The sequence below is a fragment of the Hakea prostrata genome, chromosome 4, assembly GCF_041222555.1.
Source record: "Hakea prostrata isolate BN-2017 chromosome 4, UWA_Hpros_2, whole genome shotgun sequence".
In the NCBI taxonomy this organism is placed as follows: Eukaryota; Viridiplantae; Streptophyta; class Magnoliopsida; order Proteales; family Proteaceae; genus Hakea; species Hakea prostrata.
Window position 1 is genome coordinate 38,986,878 of NC_142603.1, and position 20,396 is coordinate 39,007,273.

Genomic DNA, 20,396 nt, shown 5'->3' on the forward strand with positions numbered 1-20,396 from the left:
ACCCTGTGAAATCCCCCGGATTTCTAACCCGTTAACCTATGGTTTCAGGACCGCGAACCCGGGCCTTGAGTCGGCAACAACTGTGGACCATTCGAGTTGAGCCCGAAGGTTCGGAGGAGGACCAAATGATCGTGGATGAGCCTAGTGATGATTTGATAACTCTCATGGAGTTTAAAAGAAGAGAGAAGATTCATCACGATGGTGTTAAAAGGAGGTTTTGGCATATTCGTAAATCGGCGATGGATAATCCAATGGAGACAAATCAGGTATCAAATCGAAGATCGTCGAAATACCTTTCCAACGAGCTAAAATTCACTGAATTCCGAGTCCGTTTGGGGGTCCAACCATGGACAGAAAGTTGGGCCGGTTGGGTGAACCAATCCCCCACCCTATTTTCTATTTAGGGGCAAAAACGGAATTTCGAATTCTTAAACCCTATTTTATGTCTTAACTCATCCGTAGCCGCATTTTATTTTACAAGAACGACTTTGAGGCTGCGGGAAGAGGAGAAACGAAAGAGGGGGCGATTTCCATTCTTCCGGAGGCATTCTGTGATTCGAATCTTCAAGAAAATTTCAAGAAAGGTTAGTTTTATTTAATCCTTCTCTTACTCACAATTTTGTGAGTATTTTCTCTCCTTCCCTTTTGAGGAATCTTGAAAGGGAAGCATGTTTAGGTTGATAGCTTATTTCTCAATTTTCATTTTAATGTCGCTTTCTAATAAATGAGTTATTGGTGCAATCCCATGATAAGGGTGATTCATTTTGACTCTCTAGGTTACCCACGGGTGATTTATGAGAGCCAATTTGGGGCACTTTGATTTAGGTCAAATTAAATCAAATTGAGAACACCCTTGTGATCTCTTTATTTCCAATTAATTTTTCCCCACAATTTCATTTCATTTCGACTTCAATTATAGACAAAATTATAACTTTTAGCCGATTTAGGTTAAAAGGGTGAGTTAAAACCTAGAGTTCTATTTGGGGTTGTTACGGGAATATTTTTACATATTTTACTAAACCCAAATTAACTCTTATTTTTATTTGGTTAATCCTTTTGCATGATTAGGATAAATTACCCAAAGGTTATTTCCTTGTGGGAAGAGATATTGATCTGTGGAGAAATATCAAAGTAAAAGGTGAGGAATAACCAACCCATTATATTGAATTGATTGTTGTTGTTTTATATCTTTTGATAAATATGAATTGTCATAATATATGTTTATCATTATTACTTATGATGTTGCTTCTTGCTGTGAAATATATTAATGTTGTTATGATATGGAATGTGAATGTATGTGAAGGGAGAAGAGAATTATTATTATTTCTTCTACCTTGTATTATCTGTTTGGGTTGTGGGTTCGCCCATCGCCCTAGTTATATGATTGCTTAGTTGTGGTTGGAGAATGGGGAATGCCCTTTTGGCATTTCTGCCATAGGATACCAGAGGAGGCGGTATGGGACGCATTCCTATGGTGCCCTTGGCGCTTTCCCTAACTACTGGTTGGCATATTTAGGGCATGTCTAGAAGTGTTGGGCTAGGTGACCTCTTGAGTACTACTACTCTTCCGGCAAGGGTATTGAAGCCGGTTAACCCGTGATGGTAGTGGCTGGGTCCTGTATCGAGCAGGCCCACTATCATCATTGAGAGGTAGGGTTGCATATAACAGATAAGGGCTCATGGGCACTCAAGACCGGTGAAACGACCCGTGAGAGGACATGGAGATCATCCTGTCTATTATATGTGGATGATCACTGGGTTAAGGGATGTAATCCAACAGATGCCTCCCGTTGAGGATTACATTCATAGGTGGGAAGGTATTGAACCAACAGAGCACTAGGCGTGAGGGGAGATATCCGGACCATTGTAGTACGAGAGCTGTATGACCTGCACTGGGCTTAGGTTTGTCCCTGACACGCGCCAGATCTTATGCCAATGGTGATGTGAGAGAGTGGTGACTTAATCCCCAACCATGGCTCGATGAGACTTTACCCAACAACCGCGGAGAACCCAACAGACGTGCTTAAGTGCCGTGAGGGAAGAGTGATGAGACTGCCCAAAGAAGACTGGTGTTTGACTTAATGCGTGTCTACTTTAGAGACTACATTATAGAGTTAGGAATCTCATATCATCACTTTGCATTTGTTTATTTATATTATTAAATACATGTTTGTCTTATGAATGTTGGAATTGGAATTGTATGAAGATATGATGTGATTGTGTTACCTCACTGAGTTCTATGAACTCATTCCTTTATTTTGTTGTTTCTTTAGACTGTTCTACAGGTCATGAGGACCCCTTTTTCGTTGAGGATCCCTTATCAGGTGGTTACCCAGACGGTGAAATTGGAGACGAAGTGGAGGCTCATGACTCTTCCTGTTCCTGCCAAGACTGCTCTTATGGAGAGTCTTTTCCTTAGAATTCTTTAGATTATTTCCGCTGCAACATTATATATTCTTTCTTTTCGTATAACTCCGATGTTCAGTTTTGAAAGGATTTTGAATATTGTAATCCTTTCTTTTCATTCTTGATTATTAAATACTTGAACTGATTTATCTCTGGTCCATTTAAATTTACTTTATCATGTATTGTATGGAATTGTCCCTAAACCTAGATCTTGCGGTGTATCACCCCCACGGGTATTCGGGTATGACTGGATCCGGCTGGGTGGGGTGTGACAAACCCAATACTTCTCTATTATCATTCAACAGTGTGATCAACTCTTCTGCTTTGTTAGAAGTTAAATCAGAGACAACAAGGACAGGAAGAGTATTATCTTGTTCCAATAAATCATACTTCAAATTAGAAGGCAACTCTTTCAATTCTAGCTTGGGGGGTTCAATTATTGAGGGCTTGGGAATTGGAATGGAGATGGATAGGGGTTTAATAGGCTCCAAAGGAGTGAAAATTTAAGACTTCAGAAAAGAAAGTTTTAGTATCATCATCCAACATATCCATACATTCTTGAAATTTAGAATCAAAATCAATCTCAAAGTTGGTAATCACATCATTAGGAAAATCAAAAGATTCCTCAAGCATATTGATCTCTTCTTCTATTTGTGGTCGTTTCCCTATCCTGAACAAATTAAACTCTACAGTTTGATTTCCAAAAGATAATCGTAAGAGGCCATTTCGACAATTGATTAATGCATTACTAGTAGCCAAAAATGGTCTTCCTAAAATTATTGGGATTTCATCCTTGATTGAAAAAGGTTTAGTATCTAGCACAATAAAATCAACTGGAAAAATAAATTCTCCCACTTTCAGTAAAACATCTTCAACCATCCCTTTAGGAATCTTAACTGACCTATCTGCCAACTGAAGAGTAGTTCTAATTGCTTTCAATTCTCCCAATCCTAGTTGCTTATAAACATGGTAAGGCAACAGATTTACACTTGCACCAAGATCAAGTAAAGCATGTTCAATGTGTGTATTGCCTATGACACAAGCTATGGTGGGGCTCCCGGATCCTTATACTTGGCTGCTACGAGGTTGAGTAATTATGGAACTAATGTTACACTCGCCAAGAACGCCTTTTTGGGAATGCTAGTGATTCTTTTATGAGTGCATAAATCTTTCAACACTTTTGCATAGGCGGGGATCTGAGATATGACATCCAAAAGAGGGATATTCACTTCTACCTTTTTGAAGACATCAAAAATTTTCTCCATGGTTGCAGTCTTCTTCTTATTCACTAGACGACTAGGATAAGGAGCCTTAGGAACATAAGAACTCTCATTTGAAATTTGCTCTTTTCTCATAGTTTCTGATAGTGGTTCTCCAAACTTAGGTATTGCTAAAGCAACTGGCTCATCCTCAACTTCTATGAGTTTCTCAGACAAACCCTCATTAGGAGATACTTGAACATTCTCCTCATCACAGTGGTCACTAATCTCGCTCTTTTCATTAATATGTGACTCACCCGTTAAATACCCTTTCCCACTTCTCAATGCAGACGTAATTAATTGAAGCTAAAGAAGAATGGGAGGATTCAACTTGGTTGACTTGATTTTGTGGTCTTTGTTGAATCTGAATCCTAGGATTTAACTCAGGTTGGCTAGGCATTTTACCTCTTTCTCGCTCAGATAAAGCACTTGCAAGAGTGGAAATTTGTTTTTCCATATTATGCATAGAAGTCATGAAGGTCTTGGAAAGTACTTCCATATTCTTCTCTAAGGAAGAGAGACGAGAAAACTCTGGATTGTTACCTCTGTTGAAACCTGGTGATGATTGATTTTGTGCAATGTGAGGCATATAAGGCACAATAGGTGGATTGACAGGCCTAGTTAAATTGGCATTCTGGAAATTTGGGGCTTGAGGGAACTGGACATTTGGATACTGAGAAAATTGGGCATTTTGCTTTTGAGGGGCACCAAATTGATTTTGTGTGGAATAATTGCTTAATCCATTTTGGTTTTGCCCTTGAGACCATGAAAAGTTAGGATGATTCTTCCACCCAGGATTATATGTGTTACTGTACGGGTTTGGAAACATCGCATTGACATTCTCATGTTGGCCTCCAGAATAGCTAGGACATTCCTCAATTACATGTGTAGGAGATTGACACCATGCACACATAGCAATAGATTTGTCAATAAAATGTGCTTGACTTGGTGGTGCAGCTTTAACTACCAAAGTCTCTAACTTTTTCAAAATGTTATCTATTTGTACTTCCTTATGAACTTGGCTATCAACAAAATATCCCCTACTAGTCCTTTCAGACTCTTGGGTTGACTCCCATTCTCTAGTTCTATTAGCTAGGTCTAAAAGAAAATTCCAAGCTTCGGAATCATCAGTGAATGATGTAAATCCTGTGGGGCACATTGATTCCAAAAGTTGCTTTGTTTGGTAATCGATACCCTCATAAATTATTTGGCATAAATGCCATAATTCTATACCATGGTGAGGGCATTCTTGGAGAAGGCTTTGAAACCTCTCCATTACCTTAGCAAAAGACTCATTGGGTTTCTGACGAAATTGAAGAATATCATTTCTTATTTTGTTCGTCTTAGAGAAAGGAAAGAATTTCTTCAAGAATAGGACAATAAATTGTTCCCATGTGATAATGCTATCCCTAGGTAAGCTATAAAGCCACTTTTTTGCTTGGTCTTTTAATGCAAAGGTAATAAACCGTTGTCTTACGGCATCATCAGTAAGTTGTTGTACCTTCATAAGGACACAAACCTCCTCAAACTCCCTAAGGAACAAATATGCATCTTGATCAGGTAGCCCATGAAATTGGGGTAACATAGATAGATAATGAGATTTGAGCTCAAAATTATTACCCCTCACTTCAGATAAACGTATACAGGAAGGTTGTGCAGATCGGGTAGGATAAAATCTATCCCTAAGACTCTTAGGTGGAGGTGGTGGAGGTAGACCTTCCATGGTCAAGTTAGACACTCGGACAATTCTATTTGTAGAATCACGAGTCCAGACACACATGCACTAACTCCCTAATGCAATTAATGGCTCTTATGAGAGAATGAGATTTTTTTTTTTTTTAATAAAAATAAATTAACTAAAGAATAAAAGAAAAAAAAAATAACAAAAACAAAAGGAAAGTAGTGAATTTCCCACCACAAAGATTGAAACAATGATTCCAAAGCTGTAAGGTTGCCGTATAGCTGAGCGCTGTATAGGTTTGATAGCAAAGGAATCCGTATAGTCTTCGGAGCCACCTACAATCGAATCCTAGGGATTCCTGCAGAGAGTGGGGACTACTATACGTTTTTGTTTCTACTCAAGTTAAGAGTAATATCTTTGATTTTTTTTTTAAACACTTCGATTTACCTAAGAATTAGAAAAATAAAGTGGACTAATACCTCCCCGGCAACGGCGCCAAAAACTTGTCTGTGAAATTTTAAAAGTAACCGCAAGCGCACGGTATCGTGTAGCTAACGGGTCAATCTCAAGGAGATATGTCACTTATAATTCAACTTCTTAATAGTAATGCGAGAGTGCAATGATTCAATTTTTGTTAACTAATTAACTAAACTAAACGTTCTAATCTATACGTCTAATGCAATCGAATTGAAACAAACAATAAATTAAACACAATCAATGCATAAATAAAAGACAGGAAAATGCAGATGCAACACCACCCGTCACCAGAAGCAGAGGCACGACTGTAGGCTTGCTCTGATTATGTGGTCCGAGATTATGAATGAATAGGCAGAAAGTAAATAACAGAAAGTAAATAACAAAGCAATAAACAAAGCAATAAAAGGAAAAGGAAATAACTAAAATGCAGATGCAACACCACCCGTCACCAGAAGCAGAGGCACGACTGTAGGCTTGCTCCGGTTATGTGGTCCGAGATTATGAATGAATAGGCAGAACAATAAATAATGCTGAAAGTAAATCCTAAATTAAGAATATGGAGGGGTAGATAGAAGCGGGAATGGAGGGAGGAGAGAAAATTAATAAAGAAGGTTACTTACTTGGGAATTGAACAAACGATTCGAATCTCAACCAACCCTAACAACCAGATCTAGATCTAGAATGATCTAAATCTGCAATTGCTAGACCCAGAGAAAAACGAATCTAAAAAAAATTGAAACTTGAACTTGAACATGAAGCTTGAACTTGAATTGCATTACATAAAAAAAATTAAACCTAAACATTTAATCTAGAAATTTAAATCTCACTAATGCAAGCAAAGAAAATTAAAGAAAACTTAAATAAACTGAAGAGAGAAGAAAGAATGCTTCTACTAAGCTCTAGAACACCTTCTCCTTTGATGGAGTATGCTCTCCTTTTATAGAGTTTACATGCGATATGAAGTACGGCTAAATTTGAATAAAACTCAGGGTTTCTATCTGACTCAACTAATTAGGGTTTTGACGTAGTAATCGCGCAGACTTAGAGAGATCAGATGCATAATTCCACCGTTGGATTTGAGGTTTAAGTAGTCGTGAAGCTCTCCTCCAAAAATCAGCACGATCGGACATCGGATGACCGTTCGATGAAGGGTTTGATCTAAACTGAACAGAGGCATTCAAAAACGGGATTTTTCCTCTTTTTCTTTTTGAATATAGTTATTTTTCCTCTTTTTCTTTCTTTAATTAAATCCAAGATAAGAGATAAGATATTGAGATATCCAAGGACTCTTTTCCATTTGGACTCTCTCAATAATATCTTTGTAGATTTGATTTAAAATCTCAGCCGTAGATCAAATTTGCCGTCTTTATCTCTTCAATATTTCGGAGTAGGCCCATAATCACACATCTCTAGCCCATCATGCTCCAGATCAGGCCCATTTTTGCATTTGAGAATTTGAATGGACTTCTTGACGTGTAAAATAGCATGATTCAAGCCCAAAACTCCAAATATTTGCTTAAATTTTGAAAAGTCCTAAAATCTGCAAAAACAACATAAAACCCAAGGTAACTCCACTCTAAATGTATAAAATGCATGCTTTATGCCCTAAGATTTCACACATAAATGTGCTCATCATCTGCCAATAGAAACCAGCATATATAGAATTATAAGCATATTTGCATTGTCTGTTTCATATTATTTTGCATTATATATGATTTGCTTTCATGTGTTATTATGTTAGTATGGATTGAACTGCCTTGCTGAGTTCTTTTAAACTCACTCCTTTATCTTTTGTTAGACTTTCCTACAGGTACTACTACTGTTGACTATGATGGTCAGTACTATGAAGACCAAGTTGATGATTAATATGGTACTCAAGGTACTGGTTATGGTGACTACGTCGGTGGACTATCAGTATGAGATTGATACTTATCAGGAGTAGTTCGGCTTTAGCACTTGTGTGTCAGCAATGGGACATCGTCTCATTCTCAATTTGATCTTTTATAGTTTTGTTGATATCTTAGTTGTTTGTTCCCCTTTTAATTTTGGGAACTGGCTGTAATCTACCTTTTTTATTTACTTTTTTGATACTTATCAGGAGTAGTTCGGCTTTAGCACTTGTGTGTCAGCAATGGGACATCGTCTCATTCTCAATTTGATCTTTTATAGTTTTGTTGATATCTTAGTTGTTTGTTCCCCTTTTAATTTTGGGAACTGGCTGTAATCTACCTTTTTTATTTACTTTTCCGCTACTGATGTGATGTGAGTTTCCTCCTCACTCTACATTTTGATTTATTCTATTGGTATCATTTTCCACACTCTGATTGTATTCTTGAACCTTGTCTTGATCTTTTGATTAATAAAGTTAATATTTGATTTAATCTTGTTCTTGATTATATTATTGTAAATGTGGGAGGATAATTTCTGCGAATACTAGATTTTCGGGACTGTGGATCACATATTCGGGTATTCAAGATAGGGTACCGGCTGGGTGGATGTGACAATAATAGGATCAATATGGGCAGGCTTCTTAAAACCCTAGCCCTAACCCTAAATACTCTAGGCCAGTCCCTAACCCTGACATTGACCTTATATAACCGGCTTGAGTGGGGCAAGTTAGACATTGATTCCTAACCTTGGCCTTGACCCCCTAACCACAAAATATATATAGAAAAAAAATCTATAATTTAATATTGTTGCGATACTTTTACCAAAGAAAACACCTACAAATAGGTAGGATTGGATTGGGCCAATCTAGTCAAACAATTGAACCTATCTCAGACTTGATCCTAATTAGGATTACCCTAAACCGGTTGAGACTTGCCCTCAAAGCTAAAATTTCAAGGCCAACTGTACTCAAGCTTGAGACTGGTTAGGACAGGTACAGACTATCAAGACCAAACTTGTATCTTGTACATGGTTATTGGCATATCTTGGGGATTACTGGCTATGTACATGATTTCTTCACAACACCCCCAAAGAACTAATGTTTATATCCATTGCCCATTGAAGCTCCCTCACCCGTCTAATAGGATATGATGCTTCACAAACGATGTTTCTATAGAAGTAATTTTAAAAGGAAGTTCTTTTTTTGGGTTCAATTTTTATAAGGAAGTTAGCATCTCCCTTCCATCAAATATAAAATATTATCTATGTTGATGTTCTTCATTGACCAGTACATTGATTTAAATTAATTAATACAATTTAATGAAAATTAATTACAAAATTTTATTTATTTATTGATTTTGATTGACAATAAACTACCTGTGACATGGGAATGTCGTCAGCTATCTCGTCATACTCCATGCAGTTGACAGCCTTCAGTAATCAAAGGGCACATGTCTTCTTGATCTATTAATAAAAGCTTTGACCCCGCACACCACCCTGAGCGGCTGCACAGCTGCACGGCTGCACCATAATCTTAAGATGATAATATTAATTTATCTTTTACTTTGATTTGGTAAACGCAATAACACCAAGCAACAAAATGCGCACGTGATGGAAGAGCATTATTACTGCTGACCTAAGCACCAACGTACAGGAAGTAGAATTTAAGAAAAGATTATCCATTTAATTATCATTGCAAATAATCTAGATTCATGCACAGGTGTCAGTTTTCATATTTCAATTCAAATTACAGTTTCCTTTCCAGATTTAACGGAAATGATCTTTTAAAGTGGAGAGCCGTGTCCACAGTTTTATTTGCTTTTGAGTACTCTATAAATAAAGCAAGATTGATTAGATCTCTAATTCATTGCAGAAAGCAAGAAAATACTCCTGGGTTGATAAGTTTGCTTAGTTTTAGGTGGGTTTAATGGAAGGAAGCGATGCATATGGTTTCAGTAGTTTTCGTGGCAACAATTCATCATTCTGGAGAAGCAGTGAAGTTGATGTCTTCTCCAAATCTTCTCTAGAACTAGATGATGAAGAAGCTCTGAAATGGGCTTCTTTAGAGAGACTTCCGACTTACACTCGTATCAGGAAAGGTGTGTTATTGGCTGGAACAGAGGGTGAGACGAAGGAAATTGACATTAACAGTCTTGGTCTATCAGAGAGGCGGATTTTGATAGAGAGGCTTGTCAAAGTTGCAGAGAAGGACAATGAGAATTTCTTGTTGAAGCTCAAGGAACGCCTCGATCGGTAATCATCTTTTCCTTCAAATTTCATTTACTAGATATAAACATGTATAATCCGAGCTCTGTATCCTCAGTATATCTGTTTTACTCTTTCTTTGTTGCCCAGAGTTGGAATTGAACTTCCCACAATTGAAGTCCGGTTCGAGCGTGTAAATGTAGATGCAGAAGCTCATGTGGGAAGTAGAGCTTTACCTACAATTCTCAATTTTTCTGCTAATATGTTGGAGGTAATCACTAACCAGACCTGTAAATCTTCATATACTTAAGTTCTGTTTTTTCTGGTAGAACTGTTACAAAACTCACTTTGTTATTTGGGTTCTGGTTTTAAAGGGACTCGTGAGCTATCTTCATATCCTCCCAAGTAAAAAGCAACCGCTATCAATCCTTCATGATGTCAGTGGAATCATAAAGCCTGGCAGGTGAAGACTTGGAAGAAGAAATTCACTGAAGTTTGAGTTTCTTCCGATCGAAGTCTCTGATTTGATCTTGATTTTGCAGAATAACATTGCTTTTAGGCCCTCCGAGCTCTGGAAAGACTACGTTACTGAAGGCTTTGGCGGGAAAGCTTGATCGAGATCTGAAAGTAGGGAAATGAAACACCTTTACTATTCCCTGTTAAAGTTCTAACTGCTCTTTCTGTTGCTCATCTGTAAATCATAACACTGAACCTCTTCTCTTCAAATTCTCTCAGTTCTCTGGAAACATAACTTACAATGGCCATGGAATGGATGAATTTGTTCCACAAAGGACAGCAGCTTATATCAGTCAACAAGATCTCCACATTGGGGAGATGACTGTGAGAGAAACCTTGGCTTTTTCTGCAAGATGTCAAGGGGTGGGAGCTCGATATGGTAAGTTGAAAATTCTCTCTTTTGTGATTTATAGCTTCGATTGAAAAGGCTTAAGCCGATGAGTGGTAGCTGAATTTGATCAATTTTCTTGATACTGAAATCTGCAGAGATGTTATCGGAGTTGTTGAGAAGAGAAAAGGAAGCAAACATTAAGCCAGACGCCGACGTTGATATTTACATGAAGGTAAAGGACCTTTTATGCTACAATAGAAAATGAATTGGATCAAATTTCTTGACTTATTTTAGGATATACTAACTTGGATTGGAAAAATTTTCAGGCTGCTGCACTAGCTGGACAGGAAGTCAGTGTGGTCACAGATTATGTTATAAAGGTATAAACTCTAAGAAAACTCATATTACTGAACAGATAAGGAGGATATTCAGGAACATACCCAGGTTTACTGATATTTATCATAATTCTTCATTAATCATCTAGATCTTGGGACTTGAGGTTTGTGCTGACACCTTGGTAGGAGACCAAATGGTGAGAGGTATCTCTGGAGGACAAAGAAAGCGTGTCACGACAGGTAGAAACACATATGTTTCACTCAAATACCCTTTCCACTCCTGCTCTTTCTCCTCATATATATGACGTAAACTGATCCTTTGCTTTTTGTGATCAATATGGTGCAGGAGAGATGCTGGTTGGACCTGCAAGGGCACTTTTCATGGATGAGATATCAACTGGTTTGGACAGTTCGACAACTTTCCAGATTGTGAATTCAATGAAGCAATACATCCGCATTCTAAAAGAGACAGCAGTGATCTCTCTGCTCCAGCCAGCTCCAGAGACTTTCAATCTATTTGATGACATTATTCTCCTGTCAGATGGATGCATTGTTTACCAGGGGCCCCGTGAACATGTGCTTGAGTTCTTTGAATCCATGGGATTTAAATGTCCAGAAAGGAAGGGTGTTGCTGACTTTTTGCAAGAAGTAAGTCCTCAAATTCCTGTTCTTTTTGCACAGTTTTTCTTCTATGTAGCTTTGCAAATCTGAGGACTAAACTCCATGGATGGTATAGGTGACATCAAGGAAGGACCAAGAGCAATATTGGGCATGTAAAGATGAGCCTTACAGATTTATTCCTTCCAGGGAATTTGCAAAGGCATTTCAGTCATTCCACATTGGTCAGTGTCTAGGAAATGAACTTGCCACCCCATTTGATAAGACAAAGAGTCACCCTGCTGCCTTAAATACAAAGAAATATGGTATTAACAAGAAGGAACTGTTAAAAGCCTGCATAGCAAGAGAACTATTGCTGATGAAGAGAAACTCTTTTGTCTACATTTTCAAGATGTCACAGGTGAGTGATGGGCTACATCGAGATTTTATTTAATTAATTTCTACTAATGTCAGTAATTCTAAGATTGTCTTTTTCCTTCTTTTTCCAGGTTATTTTTATGGCTTTTGTATCAATGACAATCTTTCTGCGTACTGAGATGCACCGAGATTCTGTAACGGATGGCCAGATTTTTATGGGTGCTTTGTTCTTCTCTCTTGTTGTTATTATGTTCAATGGATTCGCAGAGCTTTCCATGACTGTCATGAAGCTTCCTATATTTTACAAGCAAAGAGACCTCCTCTTCTATCCTTCCTGGGCATACTTGTTGCCCACATGGATCCTAAAAATCCCACTCACACTAGTTGAAGTTGCTCTTTGGGTATTCATGACGTACTATGTCATAGGCTATGATTCGAGCGTTGCAAGGTAAACACCAACTGAAATAGTTCATAGTGCCTCTATCCATCTCTTATTTGAAATTTGTTGGGAATTGACTGGGAGAATTCATCACAGGCTCTTCAAACAGTACCTTTTGCTTTCATGTGTTAACCAAATGGCATTTGGTTTGTTCCGCTTCATTGGAACGCTGGGGAGGAATATGATCATCGCAAACACATTCGGGTCCTTCGCATTACTTATATTCATGGCTCTTGGTGGATTTGTCTTGTCACGAGGTATCAATTAGAACTAAATGATACTGAAAGCATTACTTTTCTTAATGATAGCCTTCCTTTTATGTTTAACTTGATTAAGACATTGTTTCTTTGTCACAGATAATATAAAGAAATGGTGGATATGGGGCTACTGGATCTCTCCTATGACTTATGGCCAAAATGCACTAGTAGTGAATGAGTTTCTTGGGAAAAGTTGGAACAAGGTAAGGTTGTTTTTCTTCCAAGAAGAAATGAGAAGATGGTTATTATCAAGGTTGACTGACAACTGAGTTTTATTTGCATGTTAATAGGTTCTTCCCAATTCTAACGAGACATTAGGAGTGTTGGTCCTAAAGTCTCGTGCAGTCTTCCCTGAAGCATACTGGTATTGGATTGGAGTAGGGGCGTTGATTGGTTACACTTTCCTGTTCAATGCTCTTTCAACTTTGGCCCTGGCTTATCTCAATCGTGAGTATAATTCGGTTTTAAATGTTGAAATTTCAAAACTTTGTCATACTGTTCTAATATTTGATAATTTGTCTCAGCATTTGAGAAACCTCAAGCAATTCTATCTGAAGAGAGCTTGATTGAGCAGCACACCAACAGAACTGGAGAATCTCTTGAGTTATCCACAGGAAACAGTTTAACAGGTTGATACTCATCAAATGTGAATAAGTTCAACGCATTTCCTTTGTTTACTTCAATTTATGACAATCATCAGCAAATTGCAAATGCAGGAAGACAAGAAGACATTAAAAGAAGTATGTCATCCAAGTCTTCATCAGCAAGGGCTGTGGAAACTGATGTCAATCAGAACAGGAAGCGAGGAATGGTTCTTCCCTTTGAACCTGTTTCCCTTACATTTGAAGAAATAAGATACTCTGTCGACATACCACAGGTAGCTTAAGATTCAAAGTCTTGGCAAATAAAATTATGGGTTTAGAGGACTTCTTTCTAGTAGAGTTCTATTGAGTTAAGTAATACTGATTGGTTAAACTGAAAATGCAGCAAATGAAAGCACAAGGTATTACAGAGGAACGGCTGGAGCTTTTGAAAGGAGTCAGTGGAGCTTTTAGGCCAGGAGTTCTTACGGCTCTAATGGGTGTCAGTGGCGCTGGCAAGACAACTTTGATGGATGTATTGGCTGGAAGGAAAACTGGAGGATATATTGAGGGAAGCATCAAAATATCTGGTTACCCTAAGAAACAGGAAACATTTGCTCGTGTATCAGGATACTGTGAACAGAACGATATCCACTCCCCTCATGTTACAGTCTATGAATCCTTAGTCTACTCTGCGTGGCTTCGGTTACCTCCTGAAGTCAATTCTGAGACTAGAAAGGTACTTGATAAAGATTTACTAATCCTTTTGTTGAGCTTAATTTTGGAAATTGTTGAGTGGTTACTAAATGATAATAATTGATGCTGTGTAGATGTTCATTGAGGAGGTCATGGAGCTAGTAGAGCTGACCTCATTGAGGGAAGCACTGGTAGGGCTGCCAGGCATAAATGGTCTCTCAACAGAACAGCGCAAGAGACTAACCATTGCTGTTGAACTTGTTGCCAACCCTTCAATTGTATTCATGGATGAGCCAACCTCTGGCCTTGATGCAAGGGCAGCAGCAATAGTGATGAGAACAGTGAGAAACATCGTAGACACTGGACGAACAGTGGTTTGCACCATCCACCAGCCAAGCATTGACATATTTGATGCTTTTGATGAGGTAATCAGAAAAGATTAAGATTACTAAACCAGTGATAAGCTATTGTATTATATATAGAATTTATACTACATATCAAATACTTAAGCCTTGCATACTATGCAACAGCTGTTCTTAATGAAGCAAGGAGGAGAAGAAATATATGTGGGTCCACTGGGAACGCATGCTTGTGATTTGATCAATTACTTTGAGGTGAGCCAAACTATAGAAATTACACTGAAATAAGTAATTAAACCCTCTGGAAATTTCTCATATTCCAGCCTTATGGCAGTCAGTGATAATTATGGTTGTTTTTACAATGAAGGCAATAGAAGGAGTCAGAAAAATAGAAGATGGTTATAATCCAGCGACATGGATGTTGGAGGTGACAACCACAGCTCAAGAAGCAGATCTGGGAGTCAACTTCAGTGAAATATATAAGCACTCAGAACTATACAGGTAGCGTGACTTCTAAATTCACTCTTTGATGTTTGATCTGCTATTGTTCTAACTTCTAATATTCTATATATTAATCATCCAGGAGGAACAGATCAATGATTCAGGAACTGGGAAAACCAAGCCCAGGTTCAAAAGACCTTTATTTTCCTACTCAGTACTCCCAGTCTTTTTTCATGCAATGTGTAGCCTGCCTCTGGAAACAACACTGGTCATACTGGCGGAATCCACCATACATAGCGGTTAGGATTTTCTTTACAACTATCATTGCTCTGATGTTTGGGTCAATGTTTTGGGATCTTGGATCTAGAAGGTATCTTATCCTATACAGTTAACTTCTGCTACTAGCTCTTTTCTTCCTTTTTTGTGGCTGATATTAAATTTTATTTGAATATTTAAAAATTACAGTCAAAGGCAACAGGATATCCTTAATGCAATGGGATCTATGTATGCTGCTATTATCTTCCTTGGGGTATCAAATGCTTCGTCGGTGCAACCTGTTGTAGCTATTGAGAGGGCAGTTTTCTATAGAGAGAGGGCTGCTGGAATGTACTCTGCTTTGCCATATGCCTTTTCCCAAGTAATAATCACATTTAATTCAATATAAATGTTCAACATCTCCAAGTTTTTCTTCCTGTTCTATATATGGAGTTCACTGTCTCAGGTGTTCCTAACCAAATGCATTTCTTTTTGGCTTTCTGGTGCAGGTAGTGATTGAACTTCCATATGTCTTCACACAGGCTATAGTATATGCGCTTATAGTGTACTCGATGATGGGATTCCAATGGACAGTTGCAAAGTTCTTTTGGTACCTGTTCTTCATGTACTTCACATTGTTATACTACACCTTCTACGGTATGATGGCAGTAGCAGTGACACCCAACCAGCACATGGCTTCTATAGTTTCCTCGGCATTCTATGCTTTATGGAATGTTTTCTCTGGATTCTTAATTCCGAAAACAGTATGTTGATAACTCCCTCGGCTCCTCCCACCCTCAATTTTATAGCATACAAGTAATAAAACTAACTACTTTTATTGATTAATCCATTCTTTGTTCATTACAGAGAATTCCTGTGTGGTGGAGGTGGTACTACTGGATCAACCCTGTTGCTTGGACATTGTATGGATTGGTGACATCACAGTATGGAGATATAAAGGAAATGATGGATTCAGGCAGCACTGTTGAAGATTTTCTGAGGAACTATTTTGGATTTAGACATGACTTCTTAGGGGTGGTTGCAGTTGTGATTGTTGCCTTCCCCATGTTTTTTGCATTCATCTTTGCTTTTTCAATTAGGACAATTAACTTCCAGAGAAGATAAGAAGAGGCGCTCACCATATAAAGAGGGGGGAGAATCAAGTCTCAGAAGTAGGTGGAGCCGTAACTGAACTTCTCAAGGCTCTAAACTTCAGCATTTGGAAACAAATTTAGAGTTTTTGGGGCTTAACCCATTATGGGGCATAGCTTGTAAATAACTGGGCATTCCTGTAAGTGTATATATTTGTATCCACAGTATAGAAGTACATGTATAGTCACATGTGTATCATGTATAGACACGTGTATAATTCTATAAATATAATCTTGTAACACATCTTAGAAATTAATGAAAACATATTTCGTTTCTCTCTCTTCATTATGGTATCATCCCTTCCGAGCGTGAACTTCTCTGTTATTCAAGAAGCTTCTTCTGCTTTCTCAATAAATCCAGATATTTCTCAAGAAATCGTCGCTTCTGACAGAAATTTCTGCCGTGAACTTCTATATTCTTCATGAGGCTTCTATCTACTTCTTTCTGATTCATGATATTTCTCCAGCAGTAGTTGTTTCTTCAAGAAATTTCTGCTACTTTCTTCAAGAACTTTCTGCTACTGTCTTTCTTTTCTCACTTTGCTTCTTTTTCTGATTTCCTATGGCTGAATCGTCTTTCTCTGTGTTGCCGTTTCCATATCCAAGCAACTTGAATGTTGCAAATTTTGTCACAATTCGATTGAACTCAGAGAATTATCTCCTTTGGGAGACTCAGCTTCGAACCCTAATTGAGGGTCAAGATCTTATTGGGTTCATCGATGGCCATATTTCAGCTCTTGATCTTATATTGATCGCTGATGATGGCGAATAGTCTCTAAATCCTTTTTATCCGGCATGGGTTCGTACCGATCGACTTGTGAAAGCCTGGATCACAGGAACTCTCGCTGACTCTGCACTTGGTTTGGCAATAGGTGCAACCTCCTCTTTCAATATTTGGAAAACTCTAGCAGACGCTTTCTCTCAAGTATCTGAAGCTAGGGAATTTGAGATTCTTTCTCGACTTCATTTTCTGCGGAAGAAAGAGTCGCAACCTCTTGCAGATTTCTTGATTAAATTTAAGACTCTATGTGATCAGTTAGCTTCAATTGGCAAACCTGTGGCTGATCAGCGTAAGGTGTTCTTGTTGCTCACTAATTTGGGTTCTTCTTATGAGACTTTTGCAACAACTATGTTGAAGCCACCGGTGCCTTCATATTCTGAAATAATTCCTCTGCTCCAAAGTCATGAGCTGCGAAATAAGGGTCTTCTTGGTGAAGCTCCTAATTCGGCTATGGCTTTCACTGCTCAATTAGTCCAGAATGATGGTGGTCGCAAAGGATTTCGATACAAAGGGGGTGGTCGTTCTGGCCTTGGCGGTCGTTCGTTTAATGGCAATTCTTTCTCTTAAGCAAATCGGGGATTTTCTCAGATAACAAAGTCCGAGACTTCTGGCAAAGAAAATTCTATGTCTGATGCTGTTCGATGTCAAGTTTGTAAGAAAATTGGGCATGATGCTCTTAAATGCTGGTTTTGGTTTGATCATTCATATCAGAATTCTTTTGTGCCAAAGGTTTTAGTAGCTATTCAGTTAAATGATCCTCAAGATGCTCGTTGGTTCCCTGATTCAGGAGCAACAGATCATGTTACCTCAGAATCAGGTAATCTTTCTTGTTTAGTTCCTTTCAAAGGTTCTTCTAGATTAATGGTTGGAAATGGATCATCTCTTTCAATCACTCATAAGGGGTCTGGTCATCTGCATCTTGGGAGTTCGGTTTTGCCTCTTCAAGATATTTTGGTTGTTCCAGATATTAAGAAGAACTTGGTCTCTATTTCTAAATTAACTTCTGATCTTGGTTGCATAGTAGAATTTACTAATTGTGGGTTTTCTGTCAAGGATGCTCAAACTCAGGAAGTTTTGGCATTGGGGAATAAGAGTGATGGTTTATACGTTTTTGATGATGTTGGTAAAGCTCCTCAAGCTTTATTTTCTTCCCGTTTTTGTTCGGTTTTTGAAGACATTTGGCATCAACGATTGGGGCATCCATTTCCCCGTATTACTGCTTTTCTGAAATCTAGAGTATGTATTTCTATAACCTGTAAATCCAAGCATATCTGTGATAGTTGTCAAATGAGCAAAAATGCTCAATTACCTTTTGTTAGTTCGTTTACTAGATCTGTAAAACCACTTGATAGAATTCAGTGTGATTTGTGGGGTAAAGCTCCTGTATCTAGTGTTCAGAAATTTCAGTACTATGCTTTGTTTGTAGATGATTTCTCTCGCTACACTTGGTTGTATCCTCTACGAAGAAAATCAGAATTTTATAATTGTTTTCTTCGTTTTAAAGCCATGGTTGAGAATCAGTTTGATGCTCGTATCAAAGTATTTCAGTCTGATGGGGGAGGTGAGTTCAATTTGGGTATTTTTCAACAATGTTTGGCAACTAATGGTATAGTTCATCACATCTCTTGTAGAGGGACTCCTGCTCAAAACAGTATAGTGGAAAGGAAACATAAACACTTAGTAGAACTGGGTTTAGCAATGATGTATCATGCTTCTATTCCAATGTGTTTCTGGGTTGAGGCTTTCTTTACATCAGTCTATTTGATTAATCGGTTGCCTTCTTGTGTGCTTGACATGCAATCTCCTTTGAAGCTGCTGGTTGGACAGGATCCTGCATATTCTTCTTTAAGAGTTTTTGGGACAGCTTGTTTTCCTTACTTAAGACCTTATACTACAAATAAATTTGAGCTAGGTCTTTACCATGTGTGTTATGGGTTATAGTGACAAGCACAAAGGTTATCGGTGCTATCATCGTGCCTTTGGGAAAGTGTATGTTTCGAGAAGTGTGATTTTTGATGAATCTCTTTTTCCGTTCAAGTCTCCTATAACTGATACTGTTATTTCTCCTACACCGGTACATGTTAGTATTTTTGATGGTTGGGTTGCTTACAAAACTGATGATGTTCACTTGGAGACTGCTCACTAGTTTTCTGGTTCTTTGGATTCTACTTCTCGTCTTGATAAATCATGGTTTGATAGTAATACGAATCAAACTACTTCGGTTGATCCTGGTAATTCTGCACTACATAATTCAACAACTCAGGCTGTGGGTAATGTGTTCACTTCTGCTGCAAATGGGATTCCAATTGGGTTAACAACTGATTTAAATTCTGCTCTACCTGCTGGTTTGGATTCTATGGTACATAGGTCTTCTAAAGATAATTTGCCTCACACTCAGCCCACTTCACTTGATCAGCCCACTTCAATTGTTCAGCCTAGTACAGTTGTTATGTCTTCACTTCAGCCCACTTCTAAAACCCATCATATGGTTACTCGATCAAGTGTTGGGATTGCTAAGCCTAATCCAAAATACATCCTCATAGTTTCTGCTATTCCACGAGAGCCTCGGTCTGTGAAGGAAGCTTTAGCTCACCCAAGTTGGTTTTCTGCTATGCAAGAGGAAATGAAAGCACTAGATCAAAATAAAACTTGGTCTTTGGTGCCTAGGACTGCTGATATGAACCTTGTTAGTTGCAAGTAGATTTTTAAATCTAAACTTAAAGCTGATGGTTCTCTTGAAAGGCTTAAAGCTCATTTGGTTGCACTAGGTTTTACTCAGCAAGAAGGAATAGATTTTTATGAGACTTTTAGTCCAGTTATTAAACCTGGTTCTATTAGGCTTGTGCTTAGTATTCACTATGATGAAATGGCAAATTAACCAATTGGATGTTAAAAATGCATTCCTCCATGGGTTGTTGAAGACACCAGTTTACATGACTCAACCTCCTGGTTTTCATGATCCTCAAAGGTCCACTGCTGTATGCAAGTTACATCGCTCCTTATATGGGCTCCGTCAAGCCCCAAGGGCTTGGTTTAATCGTTTTAGCACCTTTTTGTTGGACTTTGGTTTTGTATGTTGTGCTTTTGATAGCTCTTTGTTCATTTATCGGGGTAATGGACGAATTCTACTACTTCTCTTATATGTTGATGACATTGTTTTGACTGGAAATTATTACTCATTTCTTCAAGAGTTTATTGGTCAACTTGGGGCTCCTTTTGTGATCAAAGATTTGGGTTCTTTGCATTACTTCTTGGGCATTGAGGTATCTTCTACAACTACTGGGCTTTTCTTGTCTCAAAATAAATATGCTTGTGATCTACTTCACAAGGCTCATTTGGGCGATGCCAAACCTATGCCCACACC

At 38.2% G+C, this 20,396-nt stretch overlaps 1 protein-coding gene and 1 non-coding gene across 2 annotated transcripts; both read left to right on the plus strand.

Moving 5' to 3' along the window:
* Positions 1 to 4,894: 4,894 nt before the first annotated feature.
* Positions 4,895 to 5,001, plus strand: LOC149018836 (small nucleolar RNA R71). Its single transcript, XR_016173260.1, has one exon. It is a non-coding gene; the product is annotated as a small nucleolar RNA R71 (small nucleolar RNA).
* A 4,556-nt stretch (positions 5,002 to 9,557) lies between these two features.
* On the plus strand, positions 9,558 to 16,488 carry LOC149018837 (pleiotropic drug resistance protein 1-like). The gene is made up of 24 exons (XM_089152964.1): positions 9,558 to 9,963; positions 10,066 to 10,186; positions 10,290 to 10,378; positions 10,458 to 10,542; positions 10,651 to 10,810; positions 10,918 to 10,994; positions 11,089 to 11,142; positions 11,247 to 11,337; positions 11,444 to 11,745; positions 11,834 to 12,115; positions 12,204 to 12,520; positions 12,608 to 12,768; positions 12,868 to 12,971; positions 13,059 to 13,215; positions 13,293 to 13,397; positions 13,485 to 13,645; positions 13,756 to 14,088; positions 14,180 to 14,470; positions 14,576 to 14,659; positions 14,772 to 14,905; positions 14,988 to 15,215; positions 15,311 to 15,482; positions 15,610 to 15,864; positions 15,968 to 16,488. Exons 1-24 carry the CDS (start codon positions 9,638 to 9,640, stop codon positions 16,223 to 16,225), a joined length of 4,347 nt encoding a protein of 1,448 aa, XP_089009090.1. The 5' UTR covers positions 9,558 to 9,637; the 3' UTR covers positions 16,226 to 16,488.
* Positions 16,489 to 20,396: the final 3,908 nt, after the last annotated feature.

Bases quoted from the DNA above. Each gene is read 5' to 3' on its own strand.
- LOC149018837 (XM_089152964.1), top strand. From the start codon at position 9,638: ATGGAAGGAAGCGATGCATATGGTTTCAGTAGTTTTCGTGGCAACAAT. The intron at 13,216-13,292 runs GTGAGTATAATT...AATTTGTCTCAG, and splicing joins GGCCCTGGCTTATCTCAATC to CATTTGAGAAACCTCAAGCA. The intron at 15,865-15,967 runs GTATGTTGATAA...TGTTCATTACAG, and splicing joins GATTCTTAATTCCGAAAACA to AGAATTCCTGTGTGGTGGAG.